The 19,187-nt window shown below is 40.9% G+C and overlaps 1 protein-coding gene across 3 annotated transcripts in view; it reads left to right on the top strand.

The window, feature by feature from the left end:
- The window catches only part of LOC127808903 (uncharacterized), a 45,157-nt gene that overhangs the window by 19,494 nt on the left and 6,476 nt on the right, over nt 1-19,187 (top strand). Inside the window, exon 5 of one of the 3 annotated variants that reach the window (XM_052347613.1) lies at nt 1,168-1,363. The exons of the other annotated variants lie outside the window; for them this stretch is intronic. Coding sequence (XP_052203573.1) covers nt 1,168-1,312 — 145 coding nt within the window. The 3' untranslated portion in view covers nt 1,313-1,363. Of the gene's footprint in view, nt 1-1,167; nt 1,364-19,187 lie in introns of those variants that run through there. 3 annotated transcript variants of the gene reach the window in all.

Genomic DNA, 19,187 nt, shown 5'->3' with positions numbered 1-19,187 from the left:
GCAATGCTGAGGCTACGAGATTGAATAAGGATTATATGAATTGGTTGAGATCTGATCAACTTCTCCTTGGCCGGCTATTTTCAACTATTGAATGAGAAGTTTTAGCTTAGGTAATTCAGTGCGAATCTGCTGCAGATGTATGGTCTATACTAGAAATTTTATATTCTAGACAGTCAATTGCAAAGTCTTTTTAGTTAAAGCAGCAATTGCGTTCCTTCAAGAAATCTGATCTCTATATTAATGACTACATATTAAAGATCTAGACGATAGGTCATTCTTTAGCAGCTATAGGAGAACCTTTACAAGATAAAGAACTGTTGTTAGCGATCTTAAATGGCTTGGATCATGACTATAAAATAGTTGTTGGTCTTATAACCTATCAAATGGATGAGATAGACTTAGAAAAGGTTCAATATCTTCTTCTAATGCATGAGCAAAGATTAGCTTCGCAAAATTTGTCGTTGTCATCTACTGTTTTTGATTCATTTATGTCTTCAATGTCTGTAAATGTGGCTTCATATTCGTCTCAAGGAAGAAAATGGATTTGTAAATAATTCTAGAGGAGGTTTTAACACTAGAGGAGGAAATTATGGTGCTAGAGGAGGTCGAGGTAGAGGTCGATCATCTGGTGGAAAAAGGATATACTGTCAACTTTGCGAAAAATCGAGGCATTTTGTTGATAAATGCTATCACCTATTTGATAAAAAATTTTAGAGGAACACCGGTCAGTTTGTTGACTGAGGTGGTTCAACTGGTCCTCGTGCCTATCTAGCCTCTCATTGCGACTCTAACGAAGCCTACATGACTGAAATAGGATCTACTCATGGCATTCCTTATGGAACTATTTCTCAACCACCAGAAACTTATCAATCTCCACCTGTTCACTCTGATTCTTCATGGTTTGTTGATTCTGGTGCCACAAATCACATTACTTCAAATCTCAACAACCTGTCCCTTCATTCTCCTTATTATGGTGGTGACAAAGTGACTATTGGTAACGGTAAGTCTTTACCTATCTCAAGTGTTGGTACTACTCAATTTTCTTCCCTTGTTTCATTACCTAATATTCTTCATGTTCCTTAAATAAAGAACTTGATTAGTGTGTCTTAGTTAACTCATGATAACAATGTCATAACTGAGTTTGACTCAAATTCTTGTGTGGTCAAGGACAAGGACTCTGGACTGGTGCTACTCCACGGTCACCTTAAGGATGGACTATACCAGTTGGATTCCGCATTTGTTCCTACTACAACCAGCAACTTCGTTCATCCTATTGAGTCTACTGTTTCCATTTGGCCTAATGCTTCTTTGAATATATGTAATAAACATTTCAGAAATACATGTAATAAACAACACTCGTTTTTGTCATGAGTTGTTAAATTCCTGCATCAATGTAGCTCTTACAGATTCTTCAATTTGTAAACAATGGCATGCATGATTGGGGCATCCATCATCTCATGTATTTGCAGTATATTTTGAATAAAATTCAAGTTCCTTGTTCATCTTCTATTCCATTTTTTGGCTCTTGTAAAGTTAGGAAATTAAATCAGCTTCCTTTTAGTGATTGTGATATTACAGCTACGAAACCATTGGAACTTGTTTATTCAAATTTATGGGGCCCTTCTCCAAGTTTGTCCATAGAGGGCTATAGATATTATATCATCTTTGTCCAAAGTTGTGGCTCTTGTTGATACTTGGCTTTACCCTTTGAAACTTAAATCTGATGCTCTATCTACCTTTATTACCTTCCATAAATTTGTTGAGCTTCAATACCGTTCAAAACTCACAGCTTTACAAACTGATAATGGGGGGGAGTTCAAAGCCTTTTTACCATATCTTAAAAGCCATGGAATTCGACCAAGGTTTTCACGTCCTTATACCCACCAGCAAAATGGAGTAGCAGAAAGAAAGCATCGACATATTGTTGAAATGGGTTTTAACTCTTTTAGCACTCTCATATGCCTCTTAAATTTTGGTAGATGCTTTTCAAACTACAGTTCATACAATTAATTTGTTGCCTGCTTCTTTTATTCGATTTTGTACTCCATTTGAACTGCTGTATGGCAAATCACTGAATTATTTTTTGTTACAACCTTTTGGTTGTGCTTGTTTTCCCTTCCTAAGACCCTATAACAAGCACAAATTTGACTTTCATTCCACAAAATGTGTTTCTAGGGTATTGTCACTCTCAAGTCAAGTATAAGTGTCTACATCCCTCTGGGAAAGTTTATGTTTCAAGGCATGTTCAGTTTAATCCAAATGAATTTCCTTTTCCTTTATTGTTTACTTTTTCTAGTACTTCTTCTTCTTCTTCAACCAATGGACCTGGATATTCTACTTCTTATCTTCAATCATTTCCTTCAAGTTCTTCTCTCTAAGAGTAGCACAGTCCTTAAATCCTTCCTTATCACCTGTTGTTTCACATTCTAATGTCCCTAGGTGCTTCTGATGTCGTGCCTATTGAAAGGGATCAACAGTCAAAGGACCAACAACCCATTCCCTCTTGTCCTCAAACCAAACCTAGTTATGTTTCTAAGCCCAAACCTGGTATTGCACATTCTATTCATCCAATGGTCACAAGATCTGAAGCTCAACAACTTGTCACCACCTCTCCTCATGCCTTAGTGAGTAGTCTAGAACCTTATTCAGTTCATGAGGCTTTGGTAGATTCTCGGTGGTTGCAGGCTACGAAGGAGGAATTTTTAGCTTTGCAGTGTAATAATATGCGGGATCTTGTCCCGTTTTCTAATGAGATGAATCTTATTGGAAGTAAATGGGTTTTTCAGGTGAAATATAAATTAGATGGTTCCATTCTTAAATACAAAGCTCGCTTGGTAGCTAAAGGGTTTCTCCAAACACTCAGTATAGACTATGGTGATACTTTTAGCCTTGTGGTGAAGGCTCCAACAATCAGGGTTCTATTTTTTGTAGCTGTTACATTTGGTTGGGACATCCAACAAGTGGATGTCAATAATGTTTTCCTAAATGGTGACTTGGAAGAGGCTGTGTACATGACCCAACCAGAAGGATTTGTGGATTCTAAGTACCCTTCTCATGTATGTAGACTGCGCAAATCTCTCTATGGTTTGAAACAGGCCCCTCGTGCTTGGTATGTGAAGCTAAAATCTGGTCTTCAGTAGTGGGGTTTTACCTGGGCAACATATGATGTAGCTCTTTTCATTAAATGTATTGCTACTTATGTGCTCTTTCTCTTTGTATATGTTGATGATATTCTCATAATTGGTTCTGATTCTTCGATTCTAAAGGAGTGTATTCAAGATTTGGAGAGTACTTTTGTTTAGAAAACTCTAGGATCAGTTAATTATTTTTTAGGGTTTGAAGCTTTTAGAGATGCAAGTGGGATTTATTTGACTCAATCTAAATATACTCTGGATTTGTTGAAGAAAGTTGATATGACTGATTGTAAGCCCTATGCAACTCCTACATCATCTGGTTTTTGTCTTACTAATGATGGTGAAGTGTTTTCTAATCACTCATTATATTGAACTCTCATTGGATCTCTTCAATATCTAACCTATTCACGTCCAGACATAGCCTTTGTCGTAAATCGTTTAAGTCAGTTTTTAACTGCTCCTAAGCTGCAGCATTGGACTGCTTGTAAGAGTTTACTCAGATACTTAAAAGGGACAGTAGGTTATGGTCTATTCTTCAGTCCATCTCCAAGAAATTTGGCAATTTCATTGTATACAGATGTTGATTATGCAAATTGCAAGATCACAAGGAGATCAACTAGTGGGCTATGTCTATCTTGGGCCTAATCTGATTGTTTGGAGCTCAAGAAAACAAACTGTTGTTGCAAGATCGGTTGGAGAAGCTAAATATAGGGCTATAACTCAAGATGTAACTGAGCTACTATGGTTAAAATCTTTATTCACAGAGTTGGGATATCCTTGTAATATTTCTTCTAAACCTATTGTTTGGAGTGACAATTTGGCTGCTAAGAGCATGGCTGAAAATCCTGTTTTTCATGGTCGAACCAAACACATTGAGCTTGATGTACATTTTATTCGAGAAAAGATTGAAAATAGAGAAATTGAAATCAGATATGTGCCCACAAAATATCAGGTTGCTGACATTCTCACAAAAGGATTATCGAAGATTCGGTTTCAGTTTTTATGCAACAAGCTTGGCCTAAGGTTTTCTCCAGCTCACAGGGTTTCATATGCCTCTATAAATGATCAATAACTAGAAGAGAAAGGGAGTTCTAATTGAGGGGGAATGTGAAAGCATATTGTATTAGCAACATTTAGTGTATTAGCATCAACACTTCTTTCTATTTGATTTATTTCTCTGCTGTATTGGTTATGTTAAATCATTAAGTCAAGTAAGCTATTAAGGCGGTGTAAGAGGCTTGTTGTTATATATACACAGCAATGCACTTCTTTTTAGTTCATGTTTTTCAATTAATGAAATACGATGCTAGTTGTTTCTCTAAACTCTCTCTCTGCTTTGTTTGTATTTCGCCCGAGGGTTTTCCTAAAATCTTTTCAATTAGGATTAGCTTATGTCATGACCCATTTAGTATTAGTATATATAGGTGTATAATCTATTGTTTGAGTGAGGAATTTATTTCCTCCAACTAGGGTTTCTCTCTCTCAAGTTCAACATGGTATCAGAGCCACCATACAAGCCCTAGATCTAGCCTCCATTGCGTGAGTATCCACCAGCTCCGGCTTGTGTCTCCATCAACTCCGGCGTGCATCCCCTTCCTTCCAACAACGCCACTTGTCCATCACCGTCGTAGTAGCCTCTAGCTCCTCGTTGCTCTCTATTTGTCGTCGTCACGGCAGCCACCAGATCTCGTTGCCTTCTTAAGATTTGCCACCACAGATCTCGCTGACGCTCCCAGATCTTGCTGCCCTCTCCAGATCTGCCACTGTCGTCACTGTTGCTCGTCGATGCCACTAGATCTTATCATTAGCTTCTGAGATCTCACCCGCACCTGTGAGTTCGTTGATCTTCTACGGCCCCGCACCTTTGCCGTGACTGTCACCTCTAGATCTGTTGCCCCATAGCCATTTGTTGTCACTGCCTTTTCTAGATTTGCCACTGCTGCAACAGTTTGTCGCCGTTGCCTTCTCCAGATCGGCCACCGATGCAGCCGTTCGTCACCGTTGCCTTTTGCAGCTGCTGAGCGTTGTCACCCTTTGCCGTCATCTGCAAAAGCCCTGTGTCGCTGCCTTCAATCCCGCGACCTTTGGATCTGCATCCCGCAGCCTCTAGATCTGTTGTTGCTGCCATTTCTTACCTGCTGTCGACCTTCAAATCTATCCGCGACCTTCAAATCTATCTTTGCCCAAATCCGGTCGTCAGTCTTTAGATCCGGTCATCATTTCTCAGATCCGATCATCAATCCGTCTTCTCTGGCCGTCAATCCTTCAGATCCGACCATCTTCTTCCTAGTCGGCCTAGATCTCGCTCCAACAATGGTATCTCAGATCTAGTTTTAGATCTTGTCATCTGCTCGTGACCCCTTGTTGTCGTTTTGTCTTTCTAACGCCGTTGTCAGCTCATTCTTTCTGTCTCTAGGCCACCTCTTCTCTGTTAGCGTCATCTCCTTAGTTGATCAACGGCCTCTCTTCAGCATTGGAGCATCGCCATAGTCGGTCGACCTCAAATCTTGTGCCTGTTTCTCCTTCCAACGCGGCTCTCAGATTGGCGCGCTCTCAGATCTCGTGGCTTTTTCTTTGGATCTTGTGCATCAGACATATCTCGCGTCGCCGCTGCATCGTCGATCTGCCATCATCACCTCTTTCCTTGCAGCTATCTTCTACAGCAACGCCCCCATGCACCCTCTGATTAACTAGATTTGTAACAAATTTGGAACATATGATATATATGTTCCAGCTTGAAGGGGAGTGTGAGATTTATCTTTATGTCGTGGCTTATGTCATTAGGATTAGCTTATGTCACGACCCATTTAGTATTAGTATATATAGGTGTACAATCTGTTGTTTGAGTGAGGAATTTATTTCCTCCAACTAGGGTTTCTCTCTCTCGAGTTCAATAGATACGTTGAGCATTAGCTTAGGGATGTGGGAATAGAAATGGACATTTTGGTTGAGAGAAACTTCGAAGGTATATACCACCCAAGAAGGGTTAACCCTTGGAAATGATGAAACAAGGGCAAAATGAGCATTCTGTTGCCAGGGTTAGATGGTAATTTTGCTAAGGTCTAGGTAAGAATGAAAGTCTTAGGAATGGTCATTGGAGATGTCATCCAAATGAAAGTGTATGTAGGTGAATTGGTGGTTGAGAGGGATTATAAATCGAGAAAACTAGGAATGCCCCAATAAGTAGGTGGAGAAACCGAAATGTGGAACCAATTTTTCTTGGACTTTAACATAGGTAATGGATGCCATTTTTTTCTATTTTTTTAAATAGAGACAATGCACGTGCTGGTGAATAAAAGACATCAAATATATTGAATCTTAGATAAGATTTGATAGGTCAAATGAGTGGTGAAAGTTAGGTGCAAGTCTAGGGAAATTGCCAAAAAAATTTCAAGTATGAGAAACCCGTGTGTTAAGAAGATGGAGAAACAGAAGGAGACAATGATATGGAGGGAAAAGGACTAATTGAATTCTCTATTCACTATTAGGTATATATACAACTCTAGAAAACAAACAAACACTCACTCTGTACAACCAAGTGGAACAACACTACACACAATACTACTAAGAAGTGAAGCTGTGGACCTTGTAATGCCTTTGTAAGAAGATTAGCTAGCTGGTCATTAGAGCCAATAAATGAAGTACTAATCTCTCCAGACCTCTACATCTGTCTCACAAAACGACAATTTATCTCTATGTGATTAGTTCGTTCATAAAAAATAGGGTTAGAGGTAATATATAAGACTACTTAATTATCACAAATAAACTACGTAGGCCTTAAATCTCCAAATCTCAACTCCTTCAAGAGTTGTTGAAGCCAAATCAACTCACATGTGGTTAAAGTCATAGCACAATACTTTGCTTTTGTGCTAGATCTAGTCACAACATTTTGCTTCTTACTCTTCCAGGACACTACATTACCTACAACCAAGGTGCAATAGCTTGAGGTAGAGCATCTTTCTATAGGACAACCAACCCAATCAACATTGGTATATCCAATAATTTGCTTATGCTCCTTGTTATTAAAAAGCAAGCCCTAATCAAGAGCACTCTTAATGTACCTCAAGATACACACTAAAGCAGGCCTATGGATGTCACAAGGGATGCCCAATAACTAACTCACCACACTAATAACAAAAGAGATATTTGGTCGTGTAATGGTGAGGTAATTAAATTTCCCAACTAGTCTCTTATATTGCCACTCTAATGGTTCCCCTTTTCCTAGTACATGCTTAAGATTAGGATTGATAGGAGTATTGATGGGCTAGGAATCAAGCATACTAATTGATATGCCCAACAAATATTAGAAAGTAAATGTGGAGTAAATGCATGAGGAAAAGGAAAAATTAAAGAAAAATTTGGAAAAGCAAGTGGAGGCCGAGTCCCACCTGATTTTGGTGGCAAGAACAGAGTGAGTCTCGGTTGGAACCGAGACCCACTTGGTTTCAACAGTAGCCACGCAATGGTGGCCACAAACCGACTAGGTCTCGGTTGGAACCGAGACCCACTTAGTTCCAACAAGTGGCCACGCAAATGGTGGCCACGATCGAGCTAGTCTCGGTTCTAAAGAACTGAGACCCATTCGATTTCCAATAGTGCCACCATTAAATGGTGGCACTCGATTCCAACAGTGGCCATATGGCCAGCCAAGACCCACTCGATTCCTATGAATCGAGATCCAATCGGTTACTCGGTTCATAGAATCGAGACCCTCTCGTTTCCAACAGTAGCCATATCCAAGCACCTTGGTTCCAATAGTAACATTAAAATAGTGGTAGTGGTTTATGGTGTCCTAGGCCGAGACCCACTCGGTTCATAAGAACCGAGAGGCACTCGGTTCCAAGAATGCCCGACCTATTGAAAACCTGACGCTATTTAACTTCCTACTATACAGGATATACTAAGAATATGCTTCTCGTGAAGCTCTTGATGACTGCCACGTGTCTCTCAGAAAATTCGGGATGACGACCACTTTGTCCCCTTCAAACTCTCCTATAAATAGAAGGATCAACTCCTCATTCAGGTATGTTCATTTGACCTGCCAAGACCCATTTTCTCTCTCAAATACATACTAACTTAAGTATCGGAGAGTTTGCACGGGGTCACCCATGCCTCTCACTGTTTGCTCATTTTCTAGGTCCAATCGGTTCTACGGCGAATCGGCTCTCCAAGCTCAGTCGGTTCTCAAGTTGGGTAAAGTCGTCTTCTAAGACCCAGTCGTTTCTAATTAAGATCCAGTCGGTTCTCCAGCCAGTCGGTTTAATCAAGACCCAATCAGTTTTAATCAAAACCCAGTCGGTTCTTTCAGTAGTATCATCAAGGTGTTACTATTCATCAGCTACCAGTCATCATCACGAGATTCACTAGTCATTTCTCATTTGTCTGATTACTCTTGGACACGGATATCAATCTCATATTTTCCCTATTACAAATTTATTGTTGTAACTTGGTAACAACACTAGTCTTCTCCAAGATATCCAAGGCATATTTCTTGTCACAGACTTAGGGATTTTCAAACACCATGGGGCCTCAGTGTCTCCCAACTTCTGTCCCTTCTGGTTTTCAAGCTAAGTCAGCCTTCAACTTAGCCTCAAGGTTAGGACTTAGGCACAAGAAGGATCACACTTAGGCAAGAAGGAAAACAAATACACAAAGAGCACAAGAGAGTTTGGGAGAATGCTTTTATGCATACACTTAGAACACTTTGAGGCTTGATGCCATTACAAATGGAGGCACCACCTATTTATAGCGGTTGCCAAGTACAACGGATGGCTAGCATTGTTTTGATCCAACGGTCTACATTATGGTCCTAGAACTCACTACAACTATCCAACAAAATATCTATCCTAAAATATAGAATGGACTAGCCTAGGATTATCTAGAATAATCTACCAAGTGTTGGAGCTTAGCTAGTCTCTAGAATGTGCCATCATCTTCTAGTGAGCTCCATGCACTAGAGTTGTCTAGAATCTTACGGTTAGCTCAAAGACTCCACCATTCTAGACTTTTCCGTCATCTTGTGCTAGAAAATTGAACGGGTTGTGACATTCCACTAAGAAATGCACACACCACGTACAACTTGGACTACCTCAATGCCAAGGAAATACGTTAACCTTACCAAATTCTTGGTTTGGAATGGAGTGTATATGAGCCTTCAACTTTCCAATACCAACCTCATCATTGTCAATGGTAAGAATATCATCTACATACACCACCAAGTATATAACTCCACCAATAGAATGGCAATAGAAAATTGAATGATCAGTTAGTTGGGATCTATATATAAGGGCACTTGAGCTAAGAGGATTGGGATTTATGGATGGTCTAATGAGTGATCTAGTAGAAAGAAATGAGCTAAAATCTGTTCTAGGAAAGGAGAAACAAAGGAAGGAAGAGTAGATGGTTTGTTGGCTGTGAAGTGAAGCCAGGAGGGAGCACATTTGAGATCCATAGTTCCCGCCCCAACCATACCATTAACATCATGTCTCTTTCATTATCTAATGCATGTATAAGTTGTTGTGGCAAGTGTTTGTTGTGTAAATTTGATTTCTAAGCATGCATATCATATGTTTGGTGAATATTTGTGTGAACTACAGCAAGCATGTGTCACAAGCCTAATGGCTTAAGTGTAATAAACTATAGATGCATAGCTATAAGAGATCATAGTAGAATGTAATAACAGATTGCATGTGCGGGGCGGTTCCGCCTAAGCCACTTGTAGGAATCGGTTGTAATGTCAACCAGTTGGGCGAGCCTATAAAAGGGCATTGTATGTGAGGGTGGGATCTATCAATGAATACATTCAGATCTTTCTCTCTCTAATTTCTCTCTCTTTCTCTTCCCCTCTTCTTAATTCAAATCCTCCCTCCCTTTCTCTTTCTCAAGTTCCCGATTATTCCATAATTGCCCAAGCCTCATACTCGAGGCTTGACAATTGGTATCAGAGCCAGCGGCCTCGGCAGTGTTTGTGGAAGGAAGTGCGAAGCAGACGATGGCGGAAGGAACGAGACTCAAACAATTGGAAACCAGAATGGAAGCGCTAGAGTTCAGAATGTCGCAGACACACGAGGCTATCACCCAAAGTAGGGAAGATGTGGCTGCAATGCGAGAAGGAATGCGAGAGGAATTGGCGACTTCTCGCGAGGATATGCACCGCGAGCTGGAAAGGCATAGAGAAATGATGGATCAGTTTGGTCAAATGATCAATAGCATGTTTAATATGCTATCATCCTTATCACAATTCCGTTTGCCAATAGAATTTCCCCTGCGATCTGGAGCTGAACCGAATTCGAACGGATCTGGAATACTTCCGAGACCTACAGGAGAAGCGGAGTCGAAAGGAGTGCAAGGAATTGACACGGATCCTCAGGTAAGGGAATTTCAATTACAACCTGGTACTCACACGCCAATGCCAAGGCTGGAGATACCATTATTTGATGGGACAAGGCCAAGGTGGTGGGTCCGTCGGTGTGAACGTTTCTTCCAATATTATAATGTGGCTGAGACTCAGCGAATTACATTGGCCACAACCTATCTTAATGATATGGTTGATTCTTGGTTTCAAGGGTGGTTTAGGTACCAAGGAATTGGGGTGAGATGAATCGAATTTTCCGAAGAATTGTGTAGGTGGTTTGGAGAGAAGAATATGGCGGATGTGATAGAAGAATTCAACAAACTTTGGCAAGAAGGGACGGTAACGGAGTATTTGGAGCAATATTTTGTGTCTAGTTTTATTAGTGGGCTCAAGGATGAGTTGAGATCCATGGTGAAGATGATGATGCCACTTATAGTTAGGCAGGCAACAGAAAAGGCCAGATTACAAGAATTTACATTAGAAGCCATCTACAAAAGGAATAGGGCCTCCTCTTGAACAGGACCATTAATCAGTTTACCTCCTAGTGGTCATGCGCGGGAGATAGGGGCGACAGGGGGTACAGGTCCACATAGAGGAAGTCAGCAAGCCGTGGCGATCAGAAATCCCACTATGGAACAGAGGAGACAGTTGCGGCTTTGTTTCAGATGTGGAGATCCTTATAGTCCTGGCCATCAATGTAGAAGGCAGCTACTGAAGATGAAAGGTGGTGAGGAGCAAATATTAGAAAAGGAGCAAGAAGACCTTGAAGAAACAGAGGCAGAAATTCCTCAAGCTGATCCTGCCGGTGAAGGAGGGGAAATTTCATTTCATGCACTGAAAGGGGAGCATGCGGGGCAAATCATTAAGGTTGAAGGGAGACTAGGCAAGAGAAGAATGATGGTGTTGATTGATAGTGGCAGCACCCACAGCTTCCTTAATGAAGCAACTGCCACAGAACTAGGGTGTGCCTTGGTAAATACTTCTCCCTTATCTATAACGGTAGCTAACGGCAATAAAATGTACAACAACCATAAGAGTGTGGGGTTTAAATGGCTGATGCAACGGGAAGAGTTCTCTATGGATCTAAGAATTTTGGAGCTAGGAGGCTGTGACATCGTCCTTGGGGTGGATTGGATAAGGACAGTAAGTCCTCTGACTTTCGACTTCAATAAATTGGAAGTCACACTGGATTTGAAAGGATGGAAGCTGACTTTAAATGGGTGCCTTGAGGCAGAGGAATGCAAGATGATTACAGGAAAAAAATTACAGAAGCTGCTAATGAAGGGGAAAGGGCAGATATCCCAGCTATTTTCCATTCAAAAATTACATCCATTGCTTATGAAATTTCAGAAATTATTTGTGGAACCACACACCCTACCCCCAAACCGTTTGTTTAATCATACTATACATTTGAAACCCAATTCTGAGCCAGTAAACGTTCGAGCCTACCGTTATCCCCCTTACCAGAAGGCTGAGATTGAAAAATAGGTCAAAAATATGCTCCAAACGTCCATTATCCAACCGAGCCAAAGCCCTTTCGCCTCTCCTGTTCTTCTTGTCAAAAAGAAGGATGGTACGTGGCGCTTTTGCATAGACTATAGGCAGTTACACAGCCTTACCGTGAAAAACAAATTTCCCATTCCCTTGATTGAAGACCTATTAGACGAGCTAAATGGGGCTGCCATCTTCACTAAACTAGACCTGAGGGCAGGGTATCATCAAATCAGAATGAACCCTGTCGACATCCATAAAACAGCTTTCAGAACACACCAAGGCCTTTATGAATTTCGGGTGATGCCTTTTGGGCTCACCAATGCCCCAGCCACTTTTCAGGCCCTTATGAACCACCTATTTGCCCCATACTTGCAGAAATTTATCTTAGTCTTCTTTGATGACATTTTAGTTTATAGCCCCAACCTTAAACAACACCTAGCCCACCTGCAAACCACATTTGAAATCCTGAAATTTAATCAATTGTCTGTTAAACTCTCTAAGTGTTCCTTTGCAAAGAATGAGGTGGATTATTTAGGGCATATCATTTCTGGCCGAGGAGTTAGTACCGATCCCAGTAAAATTACAGCAATGTTGGAATGGCCCAAGCCTTCGACTATAAGGGAGCTGAGGGGATTTCTTGGCTTAACAGGGTTAACGCAGCGTGTAGCACAAGTGTGAAAAAAAACACACCAAAATAAACTCTTAAAAGAACAAACTTCAATGGCCGAAGCTTGGCTTTCAAGAAGACGCAAAACAAGACTGTTTTGCCAAGAAAACCAAAATAGGTTGCTGAAATTTAATTAAGAAAAACTTGATTACAAACTCTAGATCCTAGGCATATTTATAATATTTGGCTAATCCAAATCCATCTAATATTTGGAAAACAAAATCAACTAGAATTCTAATAAAAATAAATCCTAAATAAAAGTCAACTAGAATCCTAATAAAAATAAAACCCTAATCAAACATGAAGTAGAATCCTAAATCAAGTAGAAACATGAAATAAAATCCTAAATCAAGTAGAAATATAAAGTAGAATCCTAAATCAAGTAGAATTCTAAAATTTAAGAAGTATTAAAATAACATTATGACACTTCTATTTTGGTGATACTGTTCCGGTTTGGTTGGGTCAGCCTTGGGCCGAGTCTTGATTGGTGACCGCATCATTCACCTTCACTTGAGAAAAATTTGATCTCGAATTTTGATCATGTTTGGACAAATCCACATCCGGTAAGTACGAAGAGAGATCAGCCACATTGAATGTTTGGAAATACCCATCTGATTAGGCAAATCCACAACATAAGCATTATCATTGGTCTTCTTAGGAATCTTGTAAGGACCATACTTCTTTGACTTAAACTTGTTTTGCTTTCCTGCTGAAATTCGTTCTTTCTTTAAAAAGATCATAACTTCATCTCCAATCTCAAATACCTTGTGCTTCCTATACTTGTCAGCTGTCGCCTGATATTTCTTATTTGTGCAACTTTTGCTTAACATCTTCCTGAACTGCTTGAATTTTTCTGCTAAGGGAACATGAGCAAAGACATTCCACCCCTTCTTAGCCATATTTGCATTGGCATGGGTCCAACCATCACCATGTTTGTTACCCTCCGCCTCTATTGTATTATTACTGTTAGATTGAGGACGTTGAACCTTCCATCTTGAGCGCTTCTCTAATCTGGTAGATCTTATCACAAGTTTTTCTCCTCTCATTAGCTTTCTTGATTTTGACTCCTCAACGGCTTCTGAATTCATTCATAGATTTTTCTTGCCAAGAGAAGCATTCTTTTGCAACTGTTTCGAATAAAAGCTTATTCCATGACTGCCAGTAGTCTCTCCATCACTTGAAATATTGATGCTTGAATCCTCCTTTGATCTAAGCACTTGATCAACTATAGCAACAGTTGAGTTAACTAGCCTAGGAGATCCAACACCCCTATCCACAAAGAGACCCATGTGACCATCTTGCTTTTGCAATCGCGAAGGTGAATATGTTCCTATTGCCTTCGATTCAACCATGCCAGAGCTTGAATAAACTGTAGAAGGATTTGCTACCATGACCTCCATCTCCTTTACAGTTGCAAGTCGATCAGCAGAAACACCACCATCCTTGGATTGCGAAGCAATGCCTGAGCCCTCGGGACTAGAAAATACCCCTGTATGAGTCAATAACCTTGGAGTTTTTGTCATGTTAGCAGCATAAATCAGACCTGAGTTTGCAAACGTTGAGGTTGCTGGGACAACATAATCTTCGAAATCAAGCTCCAAACTCATCGAAAAGGCATTCTTTAGTTTATACTCATCGTTTCCCCAATAGTTGTGTTGCTACGCATTCCTCCTAACCACTTTACCACTAGGGTTGGCTATCATACGACCAAGATCATCCTCATCGTCGTTATCATCCATCATTGGTCTTCTAGGATTAATGAGGACAGGATTAATGGCTGGTCTTCCCGGTTTAATGTAGCCGGCTTGATTCACGCCATTAGTCCGATTCCGATTATCCTTAACTCGTCGTAAAATGCCCAATTGGTTGCGGATTCGCTCCAATTGCTGCTCCATTGTACGAGTTATTTCCCGTTGTTCTTCGATTGCTCTCCAAACCGCGGGCAGCCCCCGATCACCGTCAAGAGGCTGGTTGCTACCGTTATCTTCAAAATTGGCCATCTGATTGGTTGATGAACCGCTCTAATACCACCTGACGTAGCGTGTAGCGCGAGTGTGAAAAAAAACACACCAAAATAAACCCTTGAAAGAACAAACTTCAATGGCCGAAGCTTGACTTTCAAGAAGACGCAAAACAAGACTGTTTTCTTAAGAAAACCCAAATAGGTTGCTGAAATTTGATTAAGAAAAACCTGATTACAAACTCTAGATCCTAGGCATATTTATAGTATTTGGCTAATCTAAATCCATCTAATATTTGAAAAACAAAATCCAATTAGAATTCTAATAAAAATAAATCCTAAATAAAAGTCAACTAGAATCCTAATAAAAATAAAACCCTAATCAAACATGAAGTAGAATTCTAAATCAAGTAGAAACATGAAATAGAATCCTAAATCAAGTAGAAATATAAAGTAGAATCCTAAACCAAGTAGAATTCTAAAACTTAAGAAGTATTAAAATAACATTATGGCACTACTATTTTGGTAATACTGTTCTGGTTTGGTTGGGTCGGCTTTGGGCCGAGTCTTGATTGGTGATCGCATCAAGGGTATTATAGAAGATTTATACAGAATTATGGAGTGATCAGTAAGCCATTGACTGAATTACTCAAGAAGGACAACTTCGGATGGAATTCCCAAGCTGAGCATGCTTTCAACACCCTAAAAAAGGCGATGACACAAGCCCTAGTTCTGGTGGTGCCGGATTTCTCTAAGGCTTTTGTGGTGGAAACTGGAAACTGATGCATGCGACATCGGGGTAGGAGTAGTGCTGACACAAGAAGGGAAACCCCTAGCTTACATCAGCCAAGCACTGGCTGCTCGACACCGAGGGCTAAGTGTGTATGAAAAAGAACTGTTAGCTATGATCATAACTATCGACAAGTGGAGACATTATTTGGAAGGAGCCCCCTTCATAATACGGACCACCATGACAGCCTCAAACACCTCCTACAACAGAAGCTGCATACACATTTGCAAAGGAAGGGAATATCCAAATTGTTGGGCTTGAATTATGTGATACAGTATAAGCGGGGAAAGGAGAACATTGTGGCGGATGCTCTGTCACGAAGATCAGAAACAGGGGAATGTAAGGCTATCACCGCCATGGTGCCTGATTGGGTCAAAGAAGTTACTAGAAGCTATGAGAAGTCTGAGTGGACCAAATCCTTCCAAACCCAATTGGCCGTGCGGCACACCAATGAACAGGGGTATTCTATGGCCAATGGGTTGATCAGGTTTAAGGGCAGGTTGATCGTGGGCAATGACAGGGAACTAAGAGCATCTTACAGGCATTACATAGCTCTCCCCTAGGTGGACACTTGGGGGTTAGAGCTACTTATTATCGAGTTCGACAGATTTTTTTTGGCTTGGCCTCAAAAAAGAAGTTATGGAGTTTGTGGCAGCTTGCATGACGTGCCAACGATGCAAGCAAGAACAAGTGGCTTATCCAGGATTGTTACAACCACTGGCTATACTAGACAGAGCATGGGAGGAGATATCCATGGATTTCATCGAGGGCTTACCCAAATCAGAAGGCCGAAACACGATTCTAGTTGTGGTCGACAGGCTGACCAAATTTGCTCACTTCATTGGCCTCACTCACCCATTCACAGCCCAGGAGATTGCCCGAGTGTTCACTAATGCAGTGGCCAAACTGCATGGCCTACCTAAATCCATCATCTCAGATCGTGACAAAATATTTACCAGCCACTTCTGGCAGGAATTGTTCAAGAACTTAGGGGTGAGTCTACACATGTCATCAGCATACCATCTGGAGTCCGATGGACAGACCGAAAGGGTCAACTAGTGCTTGGAATCTTACTTGCGATGTATGTGTTTTGCTCGGCCTAAGAGTTGGGGCAAGTGGCTTTCTTTAGCTCAGTGATGGTATAACACAACTTACCATAGCACTATCAAGAAGACTCCCTTTGAGGCTCTATTCGGTTACCAGACACCTTTAATGCCTGCCATGACGGGTACCAACAGGGCACGAACTAACGCAGCCGAGTATTTGCAAGACTGGCAGGAGATGATCTCACTACTCAAGCAAGAGTTGGCTATCGCTAACAACAAGATGAAACAAGTCGCAGACTGCAAACGAAGTGACCGACACTTCGAAGTAGGCGATCGGGTCTTCTTAAAGGTTCGACGGTTCCCACAGTCCTCTTTTTCCAACGTCACCCCCACCAAGCTCAGTCCTAAGTACTTTGGACCATTTCTTATCTTGGAACGAGTGGGTCAAGTCACCTACAAACTGCAGTTACCCTCTCACGTGGAATGTCACCCGGTATTTCATGTCTCCCTATTGAAGAAGTTCATCGAGCCTAATGCTACTGTGAGCTCAGAACCACCTCCTACAGCCGAAGAGGTCGACGGCGACGGGGAACCACTAGCCATCATCGACCGGAGAGTAGTCCATCCTGGCCCCGTACCTCTCATCCAAGTATTGGTTCAATGGTCCAACCGACACCCTGAGTATACCACTTGGGAATACCTTCCCTAGCTGTTAACTCAATTCCCACGCGCTGCTCAACTACTCACCTTCCTTGGGGACAAGGAAGATTTTAAGGGGCCGGGACTGTCACAAGCCTAATGGCTTAAGTGTAATAAACTATAGATGCATAGCTATAAGAGATAATAGCAAAATGTAATAACAGATTACATGTGCGGAGCGGTTCCGCCTAAGCCACTTGTAGGAATCGGTTGTAATATCAACCAGTTGGGCTAGCCTATAAAAGGGCATTGTATGTGAGGATGAGATCTATCAATGAATACATTCTGATCTTTTCCTCTCTAATTTCTCTCTCTTTCTCTTCCCCTCTTCTTAATTCAAATCCTCCCTCCCTTTCTCTTTCTCAAGTTCCCGATTCTTCCAGAATTGCCCAAGCCTCATACTCGAGGCTTGACAGCATGTGTGGTTTTTTAATTGAGGTCCTAAGTCTTTGCGGAGATAATTCTTGGGCTTGAGATTGTTGCCTAGTGAGAGACTAGCTTAACTGAAGGGTTGTGGTATGCCAAGAGTGGATATGTGTGGCTAGAACCAATGGGTGCATCCAAGAAAGTGATTTTGTGCAAAGTAGGGCTGCCACATGTTTTATGTGCTTTAATGTTGCATTCTATGGTGTTATGTATTTATTTTTATCTTTTTTACTTTATGCTTATGTGTGTTGTCATGGTGCGCCCAAGTGACGACCAACCAAGGGCACATATGACTAGCCCACATGTGTAGGAAGGCTGCTAGAGACAACGGGGGGTAGCTTTTCAATGCAGCATGATGACTAGCCACATGTCTGTCCAAGTCATACGCACGACGAGGTTCATGAGTGTGCGACACCAAGAAATAACCATGAGCTCATATCTAGGGCCATGAGAGTAGCTTGTGTTGTAAGCCAATTCAGATGGCAGATGTAACATCCCACTTTCCAAGCATGATATAATCTCTAGGAATTAGAATTTCTTTTTCAATGATTACCCTTAGATGAGAAAAGTTTCCAGAATTTCCTTTATATCCCCCTTAACATAAAAAATACAAGACAGGTAATAACTGTTTAGCATGGAATGAAGTCTAAATCAAACCTAAATTGAAGTATATTTGTAACACCCCATCCCACGGGTGCTACGAAAGATAAGAATAAATATGAATATATAATAAACAACTCTCATAAAAACTGGAAATATAAAATCTCGACTGTTCCAAAACTCAAAGCATAATTGTACTCATCAATCTTGTCCACAAAAGACGACAACTAACAAAAGAATCCCTCAATATTGAATGAAATAAAAGAAATCTCAATAGCTAGACTATCAAGTCCCCATAAATCTTTTGGGTATGAGTTGCCTCCCACTACTAGGGCCCACGTTAGGTACTCCCTCGCTATGACCTGTAATGGTGAAGAATACAATGTGAGTTGCAAGACTCAGCAAGTAATAAGCATGATAGAAAATATAAGGCTAAGCCATGGAATATCGAACTCATCATAAACTAACTCATTTCAAACTGAGAGACAACTGACCATAGACTGAGGGATAATTGTTCTCATAACCAATCTTGTAACTAATCTCATCATTGAGGGATATAAATATTGGATGTACTATATGGTTGCACAGGTACTCATGTTATAATGCATAAAATAGATAGAACGTTTGTAGGTATGCAACACTGGCCCTTAGGCCCACATAACTCAAATGCACCTCTTGGCCCTAAGGCCCAAATACTCTCATACCTGTCGGAGTCTGAAACTTGCAACTATAAAACAATAAGCATATACTCACTAGGGTCTAAACCCCTGCTACCTAATACCTCCAGGAGCGAAAATAAAATATCTCAACTCTAGGGCTGCCGCCCCTTGCTACCGATAGTGGGAAATTCTCAAAACTGAGCTTATGGGATCCCCTTACGGGCAAAGCTGCCCCAGTGCACAATGCACAAATAGATGCTAGCACACAATATGACATGCTCCATGCTCACACAAGATGTATGCACATATAATCACATCATAATTTTACACAAAAGTATGAAATGCACAAGTTATTACT

This window comes from Diospyros lotus, chromosome 8 (genome assembly GCF_014633365.1).
Source record: "Diospyros lotus cultivar Yz01 chromosome 8, ASM1463336v1, whole genome shotgun sequence".
Lineage (NCBI taxonomy): Eukaryota > Viridiplantae > Streptophyta > Magnoliopsida > Ericales > Ebenaceae > Diospyros > Diospyros lotus.
The sequence above is the reverse complement of the archived record's forward strand: the minus strand, read 5'-3'. Positions and strand labels throughout refer to the sequence as shown.